Source organism: Perissodus microlepis, chromosome 9 (assembly GCF_051167445.1).
Source record: "Perissodus microlepis isolate ML-2025 ecotype Zambia chromosome 9, ASM5116744v1, whole genome shotgun sequence".
NCBI classification, from domain to species: Eukaryota; Metazoa; Chordata; class Actinopteri; order Cichliformes; family Cichlidae; genus Perissodus; species Perissodus microlepis.
In genome coordinates, this window is record NC_140469.1 from 2381523 (window position 1) to 2396587 (window position 15065).

Sequence of the window (15065 nt, forward strand, 5' to 3'; positions counted from 1 at the left end):
AGGATTTATGATAGAGTGACTTGAACACACTGAGTCAACCAAGTCCTCTCCTCTGTCAGACGAGCAGAGGCCAAAGACAGATAAGATCATTAAGATCAGTAATATGATTCTCACATCTGTTTAGATTCCTCAGGCTTCTTGTTGTATTTTTTCTTAAGTCTTCCTCCTGTCATACACAAATAATAAAAAAAATGTTTGTCCTTCTAATGATTTGTTAATAGTTGCTCTGACATGATACAGAACCCCCACACACAGTGTTGTAGGTTGAGTTAACCCTAACCAGGGGGATGGCCAGGCACTCTTTCTCTACTGTGCTGTACCCGGCCTGCAGCTTGGGTTTTGGCACCACTGCGACAAAATAAAGGACCCACGCGCACAGCGTTGTAGGTTGACTGTTTTTATTTTCAAACTGTCTTTGCAGCAGCTGCCCTCCCCCTGCTTCATGCCATGAACAGTTGTAACATACTCAAATGGGGAGACATGGTCAGATGATGGAAGTCAGCTGTGTGAATCAGCCTCCCCTGATACCACACCCCAAACCAACTGCTCCACCCCTACTTCTGCAGCTGAGCCACAAAACACACTGCACCACAGTTGGGTTTCTATTTGTGACAGACTTTTCTTCAAGCATTTGACAGAGAGATTTCTCTGTTAACATTTGAGACGAAGATGGAAACTCCAACATATGAATATTATGACAGCACTGGGTTTTTAGCTGAACCATGCAAGAGGGTCAGTGACAATATTTTGGGAGCTCAACTGTCCATCCTGTCCTACTTCATGTTTGTCTTCAATCTCACTGTCAATGGCATAGTCCTCATCATCATCTACCGGTGAGTTGTCCAACAAAACTTCGTACTGATTTCACTTGCTTGATTATATGTATTCACATAAGCTGTTATTTACACTAACTTTCAATTTTAGTTTAGGCTCAAATTCCTACAGTTGTGGTCAAAAATTTTCACTCACTTCTTCTTCTTCTTTTCTACATGTTTCTATGATATACAACAATCCTGAGTTTCACAAACTTTAACTGGCAATTAAAGATGAGTGCATAGCTAACATGACTAACCTGTTAGTGTTCACTGATTTGGCAATATCTGTCACTTCTGGTAAAAAACTTCAAGCAGCTATTTTGTAAGAGATACAAGAGAAAAGCAGCTTACGTGTCTCACAGTCCAGACAAACGTCATCCAACTCTTTTTTATCTCTGCATAATCCACCTTGTGGGTGGATTTATGTACATCACTGCTTAAAAAAAACACAACAAGTCTCACAAAGTCTGTCAAACTGGAGGGTCAAACTTTACTGTTTGACACTGCATCTCACCAAAATTATTATCTAATCCAATAAATAAATACAAATAAGGGCGAACTATTCTTATACACAACTTCCTCATACTACAAGAGCAGATGACTATGATCTATTTTTGTTTTGGCTATACCACGTTTGGAAAATCAGACACTTATTGCACCCGCTGCATCCACAAAGCCACCAGCGTTGTGGAGGACATCACACACCCCTCACACACACTCTTCACCCTGCTGCCTTCTGGCAAGAGGTACCAGAGCGTTCGGGCCGTCACTGCAAGACTGAGACACAGTTTCTTCCCCCAAACCATCAGACTCCTGAACATTCAGTGACTGGACTGACACACACACACACATCACACACATCCCAGGCCTGGCGTAGATGGCACTGTTTATGTGATGCCATGCCACATCTGACCTGATTGTGGTTTGGTTTATGTGGCCCAGGCTCATAGAAAACAGTTCTGGCCCGGATCTGGCATCAAGCTGGCACTTCGGACTGACTGGTGTCATGGCACCAGTCAGTCTACACAGAGGTAATCCACACGTGGGCCAGCACAGGACCACCAGTGTGTCTGCAACTGGCCTTGTGCTGGCCCATGTGTGGGCCACCTCTGGCAAACCAGATCTGGGCCATACCAATTTTGTTATTCGGGATATTATATACGTCACTACCAAGCACTTATTTGCACAATGTCATACACATGCGCACAACCACGCACATCAAGTTACTCTTTGGACACTGCTCAGTCTTTTGCACATTTCTGTTGCACTGAGTTGTGTCTGTATCGTTCTGTACCGTCTGGCATTGCACTGTTTTTTTTGTGCATTTTTTTTGTGAAAAACTTGTAGCTTGCGGCACCATGGTCTTGGAGGAACGCTGTCTCGCTTCACTGTGTACTGAACCACTGCACATAGTTATAATGACAATAAAGCCATCTGACTTGACTAAGTAAAAAGTACTGTATTTATAATCATACCTTTCATAATGCTTAATTATGAAGAATTATCATACAGGTTTTAAAAACACTGAATTTAGAATCACTCAAAAAATGTGACTGATTGAAAATATTAATACAATTTAGAATAAATTTAAAGATATGTGTTTTTATCTATGTATGACATATTTCTGAGTTGAATTTTTATTTTTTAAAGCCTACATTGGCTGTTTTACTGCAACTGCTCTGTACTTTGTAATGATACCTAGCATTTATTAAATGTTCTACTCTACAATCTTACCTGGCTAAATCTAGGCCAACAGAGTTGATGCGAGGTGATCTCAGGGTCATACATATTACTTCAAGCTAAACTCATACAGCTATTTATTGTAGCATTTATTTTAATAACATATTTACTAATTTGAACAAATGGGTTTTAAGGATGAAGGGAAGTTTAAACAAAAAGCCTAAGCCTAGACGTAATTCAATTTCCAAAATTCAGCAGCAGTGCTACACGTCGCCAAGAGTTCAACATTTTGTCCTCTGTACCTGGATAGAGCCTGCCTGCAGCACCAAAGGACTCCATGAGCGCTGGCTGTCTCTCTTTAGCAGCACCTGTCCCTCTCGTCCTCTTCATTCAGTGGACGATGATCGTCCATCGTCCACTGAATGAGTGAGCACACGTGAGCCTGAGGCATTATTACAGCCGTGTTTCGCATGTTTCGTGTATTGCTATGACAGGAGGAAGAAGAAGTGGTACCTATTAATCATTTAGACAATCCCAATAATATAGTTATTTTCCACTGTGTTCCTTTTTATGATCGACTACAAATTTACCCCAAATTATGAAAATATAAATATTTTAATATGATAATCAACTCTAGAATATAAATATCCAATATCGGAGGAATTGATATTTCAGTACTGAGCCATATGACCTACATTTTTCCCCTCGTGCCGGCCCATCACTCCCAGGAGGTGTTTTAGGGGTGTGGTACTGAGAGTTGAGCTGCAGTTGTGTGCATAAGGTTTGAAACTAACTTTTGGGACACAGAGCATCACACCTCTCATGGGAAAGGAATCCGAGCTAGTGTGATCGAGACAAACTGGCTAGACTGGGAGTGAGGTCACTGAAGCGGTTAAACAGCTCCTTGGTGGCAGGACCAATGGGGTGAATGAAAGTCATGCTGAGTTTCTCGCGGTTCTGGATGTTGTCTGGCTTTTTTGGCTAAGATCCCTCTGTAATGTTGCATGGAAGTTGGGATTATGTCCTTTTTTAATAAGGGGTAATTGAAGAGTGTGATCTAATAGGGGGGATAACATTTCTCAGTCTCCATGGGTAGGTCTAAACCAGGGTACTGGACAGGAGACTCTGTCTGACTGAGGTGCTTTGGAAAACAGGACATTTATGCTTTTAAAAAACAAACAAACGAAAAACAATGTACTTTTCAGACTTCTGAAACAAAGGGATTTCACTTTTGTTTAACTTACAATGGGAACTTTAAATGAAAGATAAAACTATAATATAAAAAAAAAACAGAGTTTAAACTTTACATTTCAGTTTCTTTCACTATAAACAACTACACAGTGAACTGAATGACTTTTTCAGCCGTCATGATTCTTGATAATTAATTAAAATTTTTATGAAGCACCAATATAATGTTATACTAGACTGGTCATAAAAGGTTATAAGTTCATAATAAAAGGTGAAAGGACATAAAACAGACAAAAATATAAATAAAAATTTGGTAGCAATTTATATTAATCTTTATATACTCCAAAAGAATTCCACTCGGACATTTTTCACTGAAAAATGGACAAAGTATGCAACAAAAGCGAGGAGCATGACAGGCTTTTAGACCCTTTGGGGCAGAGGTGGATTTGACACAAAATGTCATGCGGTTGTCAGAAATACAACAGACCAGGGTAACATGATAAAGCCATACTACCATGGCAGCGTCTTTAATTTTTACCCCCACAGACAGTGGAAGACAGTGACAGAATACCTCAGGGGCTGGAAAGAAGATGCTCTACTTTCTGAAAAGCCACTGTCTACCAGACGTCTTTTCTCCAGTTCTACCTTTGTGAGCAGGCAATCTAAAGATGATTTTGGTGTTCACAGAAAACACAATAAGCAATGTCAGGGAGAAATTCAACAAAATCTGCTTGAGCGCTGGATCGAAAAGAGCAAGAGCAAGAGCCCCAGACCCATGTTGCGTTTCTCTCAGGCTTCTTTGGTTTCTAACTGCTTCTTCAGCACACTGTTGAGTTGACAATTTTTTCTTTATCTATTGACGGTGGGTTGTTTCCAGTGGTTAGCTATAATTTAATCTCTTTTCCCATATATTTACTGTCAGGCAGTCCCTAAAATATGTTGCAGTGGCATAATTCCCGCCATCTGCTATATTCAAAGACTGAGACAATGAGGTTCCTTTGATAGAAAGTTTACATAAAAGTGTTAATGGTCAAGGTAAAATAGACTCCTGGGGCAGCAGGAGTCAGTGGTTAAAACAACTGCCTCACACCAAAGAGGGTCTGTGCGGAACAGTGTTGCCTCTGGATCAAAGCAAGAGCAACAGAACATGCATGTTCTGCATGTGTGTGCACTCCAGCTCACTCCAGCTCCAGATTCCTGCCATCGTCTAAAGACATGCTACCCTATGGTAGCGGGGATAGGCATGGTACAATGATAAGATGCCAGCTGTTCAGCAAGGTCCAAGTAGTGACATTTGCTTGCTAGTAATGATGCCACTGTCAGTTGTTAGTGGTATTGTAACAAAGCAGAAGCAATTCGAAATGACAGCAACTTAGCCACGAAGTGGTAATCTCCATAAAATCACAAAGAAGGGCTGGTATGCATGGTGGAGTAAATGTCCATTTCTGTCCCTCAGGTACAATCTACTCAATCTACCGTCCTGTTAACTATTGGACCTCAAGATAAATATATTTTCCGTTTCTAGGGCAGTAGTAAGGTTCATATTAATACCAATTCTCTTAGTTTTGATTACAGCCTGGATCTGGACAAATGGAAAGAAAAATTAGGAAAAGCAATATTTTACTCTTGGACTTTCCTTCAAATAACAAGTAAAACTAAAAATTACTGCAATCTGACAAGTTTCATTCTTTACCCATTTCCACACACACACACACACACACACACATGCACGCATGCATATATATGTAGAGAGAGAGAGAGGGAGAGAGAGAGAGAGAGAGCACACCTACACCAAAAGGTTTCTGAGTTTGAGCCTTTGCTCTTATGGTTGAATAGTACATAATGATGTGTGTATAATAATGTAATAATGCTGTGAACTCTGAACTACAACTTTGTGGAAGTCGACCGTACTTATTTTCCATCAAGTCGAGAATCTAGAAATATCCTCTTTTTCTGCTCTAATTCTATGATCCCCTCATGAAGTTCCTACTGAATTTCTTTGCGCCCTCCAAAAATACGCCTTTACTCAGATTCTACGGTATGATCACCTCCAGAAAAACGTTGATTCTAAAGACGTATCACCAAACAATCCACAGATCCCAGTTGCCTGTAAACTGCCTGAGCTCAGAGAGAATTACAGCTGTTTTATAATGCTTTACTTATGAGTCATTTTTCACATATAATAACTTTTCATGTTGACTCCCTTTTAGGTTTGAACAGCTGACCACTGTGACCAACATCTTCCTGTTGAACCTGGTGGTGTCCTCCCTGATCTTTGCGAGTAGTCTTCCATTCATGGCAGTCTACATGCAACTCTCCAACTGGATCTTTGGCACCGCTATGTGCAAGATTGTTGGCAGTGTCTACTATCTAGGGTTATATAGCTCTGTCCTCTTCCTAGCTCTTCTTACCTTTGACCGACACCTTGCAGTTGTGTACTCGGTGGGTCTGTTACAAGTGAGGAATCGAAGTTATGCAGTATTCTCCTGTGCTGTGGTGTGGGCGGTCAGTGGTTTGGCATGTAGCAGACCAATGATTCTCCATAAAATTTTTACGTCTAATATTGATAACAAAACTCTGTGTCAAGAATATCCTGGTTACATTCCAAATATTGATGTGGATGCGTTGAGATTATCTGGGTTTTACATTCAGCTTTTCCTTTTCTTTATCTTCCCATTGGTTGTAATTGTCTATTGCTATGCAAGAATCACAATCACTGTTGTGTCGTCCAAGATTGTAACGAGGTTCAAGACAGTCCGGCTGATATTCATCATTGTGCTGTTGTTTTTCATGTGCTGGACCCCTTACAATATTGTACTGATGTATGATGAACCAACAAGCTGCGAGGAAGAACAGAAACAGGCCTATGCGCTTCAAATCACTCGTTACATTGCCAACATTTACTTTTGCATCAGTCCCGTCTTCTACACGTTTGTTGGGAAGAAATTCCAGAACTATTTCAGGCAGCTCCTGGTGAAACACTTCCCAAAGTTAAAGAGACACATTTCTGTTAGTCAAAACAGCAGAAGCAACATGTCCACAAAAAGTACAAGAAACGAGTTTTAGAAATGTTACATATCAGTGTTTGCAAATGTTTTACGATTCAAGTTGGAGATTAGTAAAGTTTGATTACATATACGGGTTAATTCATACTATGATTGGAATAGAAAAATGGATGTGATGTATAAGAATTCAATCAATCTTGAGATTTCAAAGAACTAGTGTCCCCAAAATGTTCCTGTGGTTCAGGTCAAAGCTGTTGTCAGATTCATATTGATGAGATAAAACTCTACATTCTATTACTTCAGTCACAATCTGCCAAATAAGTCATATTTGACCAGTGTTCAGACCTAACAGCAGAAGTTCTTGAAATTTGACACACTAGTTCATGGTAGTCAAACTAATTTTAGTAATACACAAAGATAATCAGAGTAAATAGAGATGCAGGTTTTTTTTTTTAATGATAATCAAAAATATCAGAAAATTGTTTTTCTTAACTTAACAGTTGTTTCATGTCTATCAGTCTTGAGTAAATGCACTCTTCTTGATTACTTGATGAAATCAACACTTTTAAATCAAAAGGCTGTAACTTTCTCCATTTCATGTCCCGGATAGTTTTTTTTTTTTAACACAGATGCTTTCCACTTGTTATTTGTTGCTGATGTGCTTCTTTTTTTCTGGTTTATAAACAATATACACACTACCATCGGCTCTGAAGCCAGCATCACTGTTCATATAGTTACTTGAAAACTGCCTGTATTCTTACTAAATAAAGAAAAAAGAATATGCTGTTAGAAACAGGAAAACGTACCATTTTAAAGCATTAAACAGAATTCATTATGACATTTACAATAAAAATGAGAAATGTTTTGTGCTTGTGCATCTATGTTCATTTTCAATTCCATTCAATGTTATTCATACAAGGCACTAAAATATAAAAGTCCCTCAAGGCCCTTTATATTTTAAGGTAAAGACCCTTCAATATTTGACAGAAACCACAACAATCAAACGACCCCGAGTACAATAACCTCAGTTTTATCTGAATTTAAAAGCAGAAAATTAGAGGTCATGCAGGTCTTTATATCTTTAAGACATACCTGCAGTTTAACTAAAGATGTTATTACATCTGCAGTGTTTAGTCTGTTTAAGTCAAACTGGTTTGTTTCCCCCCTTTGCACAGAGCAATTGTGCAAGTGTGAACATAATAATTGCACTATGGTGTAGACACTGTACAGTTCCATAAAACTCCAGAGCGCTTTGTTTATGATCTAAGCGTGATCTAACCTCGACTTAACTAGCAGGTGTACATTATAAGTTTGAACTAGAAAACATTTCACTAGCAGGGACCACTCCCTTGGTAACAATGAACAATGAGGGATGAGGAAGTGTGATTAGTGCTGCGGTTTGGGGAAGGCCTTGAAGGGGACTTGTGATGGCTCTCGGGCTGGGCAGAACCCCTGTACTAACGAGAAATAAAGGGAGGAAAGGAAGAGAGGAGAGGACAGGAGAAGAGAGGAAAGAAAAAAGGAGGGGTAGGGTGGAGCATGAAAATGAGAACAGCGGGTATTGGAGAATGGGAGCTTTTATAGGCTGAGGCCAGAGGGGGCGTGAAGGAGGAGTGGTCCCGCTCCTGAAATTCAGATGATATCTCCACTTCACTAGCAGGGACCACTCCCTTGGTAACGATGAGCAATGAGGGATGAGGAAGTGTGATTAGTGCTGCGGTTTGGGGAAGGCATTGAAGGGGTCTGGCGACGGCTCTCGGGCCGGGCAGAACCCCCAAAGACTGCATCCCCTGCAGGAGCAAGACTGGGCATAATGGAGGTTTTGGAGAATGTTGTGAATGTATACCAGGTACACTTGTGATGACCATCAACCCAGGAGCTTGATTAAGTGGTCAGGGATTTCTTTGTGGAAGGCAGAAGTTGCAACGCCGGTGAGAAAGGGATGGCCAGGGAAGTGTTTTGGAGGAATCTCGGAAGACGAGGGCGCTTGGCGAAAGTGTGAGAGGAGCCATGTCCTGATTGGGGCGTGGCCAGATTCGGTGATGAACAGAGGATCTGAAGGTAAGGTGTGCTGAGATTTTTTGAAGTCGAGGTAAAGGGTTAGTGATTCGAAGGGTCTTAAAGGAGAGTTTATTTTGAAGTAGTATGTAGGCGTGGTGCTGCCCGATTGATTGGGTTGCTTCATTTGAGGATGAAAATGAAGCAGTCTTCGGAGACTGGGTGGATGACACTCATGCACGGGTGAAGAGTTGGATGGAACATCGAGGATGAGGAGGTGAATTCGGAGCAGCGTAAGCCGAAGAAGGCGAGCAGGAATGTGGCCTTGAGTGTGCATGCCAGGAAGTAATCGCTATGCTTCAGCTGGAGGGTAGAGATGCAGCGATGTTGTAGATCTGAAGTTAGGGGTAAGCAGTGTAGGGTCGTGGCAGGTGACTGTTGATGAGTAGTGATATCTGGGGTGATGTAATGGTTGGGCATGGTGGACCTGTGAGCAGTTTAGCGAAGAAATTGATGCCGCTGAAGTATGTCTTCATGGAGGGAATTTTGATGCTCAGGAACCGGAAGGCATGAGATATGAAGCTGGAAACTGTTGTGATGTCGAGTGGCGGAAAGGGCAGGTTGAAGTTGTGATGCGATGAACGGGACATGTTCCGAGCAGTCCAATAAGAGGACAATGTGCTTTCTGCAAGGCTATTTTATAATCGCTTCTTGGGAGATGCTGATGAGTTCTGCGATTTAGATCTCGAAAGACGTGGCTGAAAATGGAGGACCTGGGGTCGGAGCTGACTCTGCGTAGGGCGCCAAGGCTCTGAATGTCTTCGGCCGTAATAGCCCCCAAAGCCGGCAGAAGGGGCGGCATCTGTGAAGAGCAGGACGTCGTTGGGGTGGGGCAGCTGATCGTTGTAGAAGAAGGTGATGCCGTTCCAGTTAGCGAGCAGAAGTTGCCAGAGACGCAGTTCAGCCCTGGGAGAGCTATGCAGCATGGCGGAGTGGCAGTTTGGATGCAGCGGGTGAAAACAAGTAAGGGATACGTTTAAGCGTCCCAATGGGGAGAGCAGCCGTCGTTTGAAGCAAGAGAGAGTGAGGAGGAAGTTTTGGAGGAGAAGGGTGATGCGATTAACCTTTTCGATTGGCGGGGGAGCCTGGAAACGTTCAGTGTCGAGGGTTATCCCGAGGAACTCCAGGGATGTTAACGGTCCCCCGTTTTCTCTTCCGACGAAGGGGCGCCGAGTTTGGAGAAGACTGACCTCGGAGTAGATAATCCGTGAGCTGGTGGTGACATGGGAGGGGGTATGACTGGGAGCCATCAAGAGGGTGAAGCACCTATTTTTTATTTTTATTTTTTTAAATGAGGCAACTTCTAGTGCCGGAATGTGGATGGGGGTGGAGGCTGGCGGGGTTGAGGGGCTATGCGGGGGCGGGAATGGCCGCCGCAGCAGTGAAGATAGCGGCATTGAGGCAAGGAACAGCTGGAGTCGTTGAAGTCATGGCAAATGGTGCGGCCTCCGAGGTGCGTGATGGGCCTGCCCTGCCTGTCTGAACCGTGAGGCAAAGGCATGCTGGGGTGGAGATTGCGGGTTTAGAGGTTCTGGTACGGGAGCTGGGGTCAAGCGGGAGAGAACAGAAGGCTGAATCGTTGTGGGCTGAGACTATGCAGGTGGAAGCGGGATGTGACGGGGCGCCACACAACTTGCAGGAGAGAGAAGACGGGTGGCGAAGACAGCAGTAGATTTCCTGATCGGCACTGTCCCGGAAGGTGTCTTGGATAAATTGCTGAAGGCAAGCAGCTGCCTGAGAAGCAAACTGAATGAGGTACTGGCAGAATCCGGTGCCGCCAAATCTTAACGCGAGGTCGAGAATAATGGTCAGATAGGAGTCGAAGTCTGGTCTTCGGAAGGGAAAAGCGAGGAGGACGTCTCTGTATAACAAAAAGGCTACAGCAAACTCGATCGGACGGCTGGTTTTTGGAATGTTAGCTGAAATGCGGTGGGAAGTAGCGGAGGTGAGAGGACCTGGCAACGCTTGCAGAGTTTAGCAATGGAGGAATGTGCGGCTGAGGGGTTGGTAACTCTGTGCTGAGAGGTTTTGTAGGGGTGAGCTGCGAAGGGGGTTATAGGGCACGTGGAACCAGCAACCTAGATGAGTGTCACGCTGAGTGGGTGGAGCAGCTGAGGAGGGAGCACGCGGAGAGGTGGGGAGCTGCCGCTACAGCTGGTCGGGTGAGGCTGAAAGGAGCGTGGAAGCGCTAGCTTCATTTGTGCCCGGAAGAGAACAAACTTTGTTCGGTGAATGAGAGCTGAAGCGCTGAGATGTTAAAAAGAAACAGAATAATATAGACTTGTTGGACCTGGCAACTCTGTGCAGGTAAGGCTGTGGCGTTTGGCAGAGGAGGGATGAGTGGCTGAGGAACCTGGCATCCCGGTGCCGAGGTTGGTGGCAAAGTTTAGCAATGGAGGAATATGTGGCTGAGGGCTTGGCAACTTGGTGCCGAGAGGGTTTGTGGTGCGAGCTGTAAAGGGGGGATAGGGCCACGCAGAACTGGCAACCCTAGACGAGGAGCAGCTGAGGAGGGAGCATGCGGAGTGGTGGCGAGCTGCGGCTGTAGCTGGCTGGGTGAGGCTGCGTTTGGAGAATGACAGCGGGAGCCCTGAGACGTTAAGAAGAAACTGAATAATGTAGCCTTGTTATCGGATCGGCAAAAGTGAATGCCTCTCTCTGTCAGGGCTCGTTGGAGACAGGCGACAGTGCAGTCGGAGATATTTGTGGGCAAAGAAGCATCGGGAGACCTCACCAGAGCGTGGGAACGGCGACGCGACCTCGGAGTTGAACGCTGAGATCGATCGTGTTTCCGGGAAGCCCCGCGGGGCTGGAGACGCGCCTCAGGGCGACCCGGAGTGGAGTTCTGCTGAGAACTTTTACTGGGAGGAGATCGTCCTCTAGCGGATTGGAGGTTGACGTATTGCGGGAAAGGGGTGCGACCAGAGCCGCTGTATTGTTGAATGGAGTGGTGAGAGGAGTTTCAGGGAATGCGAATGGCAGAGCTGACGGCTGCGCGGCGAGGACGGCTGCTGGAAGACGCGTCGGACGGGCTGGCTGTAGTGGGGCACACCGCAGCGGCTCCACTAGGAAGATCAGTTGGCGGATCCCGAGCTGCTAGGGGAAAATCAGGCGGAGAAGGAGTGAGGTCATGGTCCGATGGGCTGAGCGACGGGGAATTCATGGTGATGAGCCGAAGGGTGAGTAGGAATTAAGCTCTTAGAATTTGCGAGGTGACTGACGGGGGCGTGAAGGAGGAGTGGTCCCGCTCCTGAAATTCAGATGATATCTCCACCATATGCTTTGTATTCTGGGATGTGGCAAGTTACTATAGATGTGCAAGGGTCTGTACAGGCTAGCAAATATCCGTGGAATGAATGTAAGTTCTCCATGTTCTTCAGTAGTCCAGAAAACAGCACTTCTTCCTGTATTTACTTCAGTTGCTCCTGTCCCAGACACATCTGACCAGTGAGTGGACTGAACATTGGCACGTGGTTTGTAGTGACGCATGGAGTTCACTTAGACTGTTGTCTGTTTGACAACAAAGCAAAATACTGATGGGCTGGTGTTCTGATTGTGATAGAGCTGCCTGTTGATGTACAACATACAGTCTCAATGATGCTGTGTGGCAGGCAGGTAGTGATGTTACATCTGACACTGAAGCCCAAAGGCTTGTGTCGAGTAAAGGGGGTGTGTCCAAACAAAGTCTGTGTGTGCATGTATGTGTATTAAATTATGCAGGACCATATAGATATTCTGCAAATGATACTTCATTATGTTTGCATATCCAGTGCTATGTAGCCAACATGTATTATCACTGCTGTACATCGACTGACCAGCAGATGTCAGCACTTTTGAACAGCTCATTTTGGAGCGGTTCAATTGCTGACATCGACTGACCAGCAGATGTCAGCACTTTTGAACAGCTCATTTTGGAGCGGTTCAATTGCTGGAGCTGCTGAACAGTTGCTTTTTGGCAAAGCAATTGTCTGGAAAGATTGGACACATTCATGGGGCTTCATCACACTATCACTACAGGCAGGTAATATGCAGGACTCCAGAGGCAAAGGGTAAACTCCACAAAAAACAAACTATAGAACACTAGAACTATAACCTATGGGGAGAATGCAACAAAGAACTGATGAAAACTGAGGCCTTAAATACACACAAGGTAATTAGAAAACAGCAGAGAACACAGTGAACTGAGTTTGACATATGAAACAAGGGAAGCAAAAGTGAACACAATGCACACGGGATGGGAGGCCGAGACACAAATCTGACATAGACAAAAGGTAAACAAACATAAAGACCAGACTGCCTAAACACAGTAGAAAAACAGACTAAACACAGGAAACATGGGACAGGAAAACAACTGAAAAGGATAACTATAAATATTGAATATGAGCAAAATCCAACCTAAGCAAACGTCATATGAGATAAACTCACTTGAGAGCCTCCTTGCATGAACATTTTGCAGATTAGAAACTGGAACCTTGCACCAGAGCCTGTGACTGAGATTGAATTAAAAGGAGGCCAACATCCAGAGAGCTTTGGAATATCGTTCAAGAAGCCTAGAAAACTATTCCTGAAGACTACATTAAAATTTTACAAGAAAGCTTGCCTCAGATGGTTGATGGGTTGTGCTGAAGAATAAGCATGATTTCATATTGACTGTGAAATTCATTAGAATTATACAAACTCTGTTATTGCCTCATATACTATATTTCCATGTATTTTTGTACATGTTTCAATAAATCATTGCACATGTTTCCGTTTTTGAAGCCAATGTGTCAACACTTTTGTACATTACTGTAAATGACGACATTTCCCTTTACAATAATATTGCAATAGTCAGACCCTTTTGCAGATCACAATACCATTGTTTTAAGAAAAGATCAACATCAAAAGAACATCATTCTGTCCTTAAATACTGTTTTAGACTTTTTTAAATTCATTTAGAGCAACACAACCTTGTCTCTGTGAACCTCAGTTCTGTTTGACAAATCCAGTCCAATAGCAAATAAAAACCACCCAAATACCCAGAACTGGTGTAATATAAAGATAAATGCCAGACAGCAGTACAGCATTTCAATAAGGAGAAATTACTTGGATTTATTGATAGAAATTAATGTATTTGGTGATTAGATGACTGATCATGGCATCGTATGTTGTTTAGATGAACAACCAAATATTTATTCTGTTTATTAGCTGTGCAGCTTAGGCTCACATTATGTGTTAAAATCTTCATGACAGAGATCACTCTTGCTAAATATTACCAAATCAACTGAGAACTGAATGTGCTGACACAGCTTTACACTCAGCTCAGAGTGTGTGTTGATGTGTTGAGCTTTCTTGCAATACTCTCTTCTCATTCACACACACACACACACGTCTATTTATATCGTTGTGGGATCTCATTGACATAATGCTTTGCCTAACCCTGACCTTACCCTAAACATAACCTAACTGTAAAACCTCCACTAAAACTACATTTTGGGTCTCAAAAATGCCTTCAAACTCGTGGGGAACAGGATTTCTTCAGGGGTTCTCCAGCTTGTAGAATTTTATTGCTCGTTTATACTTTAGCTTAAACATTTTAACATTTCAAGTTTATATCGACCGCATCATGAACAGTGTTACATTTGATTCACACTTCTCTGCATTTCTCTGACACAAAGATGGAAACTACATCATATGACTATGACTACAGCATTGGGTCGTATCCACCACCTGAACCATGTAGCTGGTACGGGGACAATATTCTGGGAGCTCAACTGTCCATCCTTTATTACTTCACGTTTGTCTTCAGCCTTTGGTGTTGGGTGGGTGGGTGTTCTCTGTCTCTGGGCTGGGCCCCTGACTGGGCCTTGGGGGCTTGGGACCTGGTTGGTGTGTCGCAGAGCTTGTGGGTGGGCAGGTGGGTGCATGGGGGCTCAAACCTGGCGCGGGGGGTCTCTGGTGATTCGAGCCAACTGGGGGCTCTGCAACTGGTGGGGAGGCTGTTACATCATTGCAGAAGTTCTCTGGTCTCCAGGAGTTCACTTGGTGTCTATTGTCTTGTGTAGTCTGGGAGATGAGTGAATGTTGGGGTGGGTGCAGTTTTCTCTGTGGTGGGGTGGGGTGGGCTGCCCCGGACTCTGTGAACCGGGCGGTGCTGCAGCTGTGGGCCCCGGTCTGGATGGGCCTGGGCCCCCTTTCCCTGGTGGGTTCCAGAGTGTAGGGGTGCCTACTGAATCAGCGGGGGAGCTGGCCCCAGGGAAGGGTCTCTTGTCCCTCCCTTCCTTCCCTCCCCATCTCCAGCTGTCTCCCTCTTCCCGCTCCACCACAATCACCCACACAT

At 44.0% G+C, this 15065-nt stretch overlaps 1 protein-coding gene across 1 annotated transcript; it reads left to right on the plus strand.

Moving 5' to 3' along the window:
- Positions 1 to 580: 580 nt before the first annotated feature.
- On the plus strand, positions 581 to 7430 carry LOC146379873 (C-C chemokine receptor type 3-like). Its single transcript, XM_084940354.1, has 2 exons — positions 581 to 833; positions 5894 to 7430. The coding sequence occupies exons 1-2, from the start codon at positions 670 to 672 to the stop codon at positions 6747 to 6749; spliced, it is 1020 nt and encodes a 339-aa protein (XP_084796480.1). The 5' UTR covers positions 581 to 669; the 3' UTR covers positions 6750 to 7430.
- Positions 7431 to 15065: the final 7635 nt, after the last annotated feature.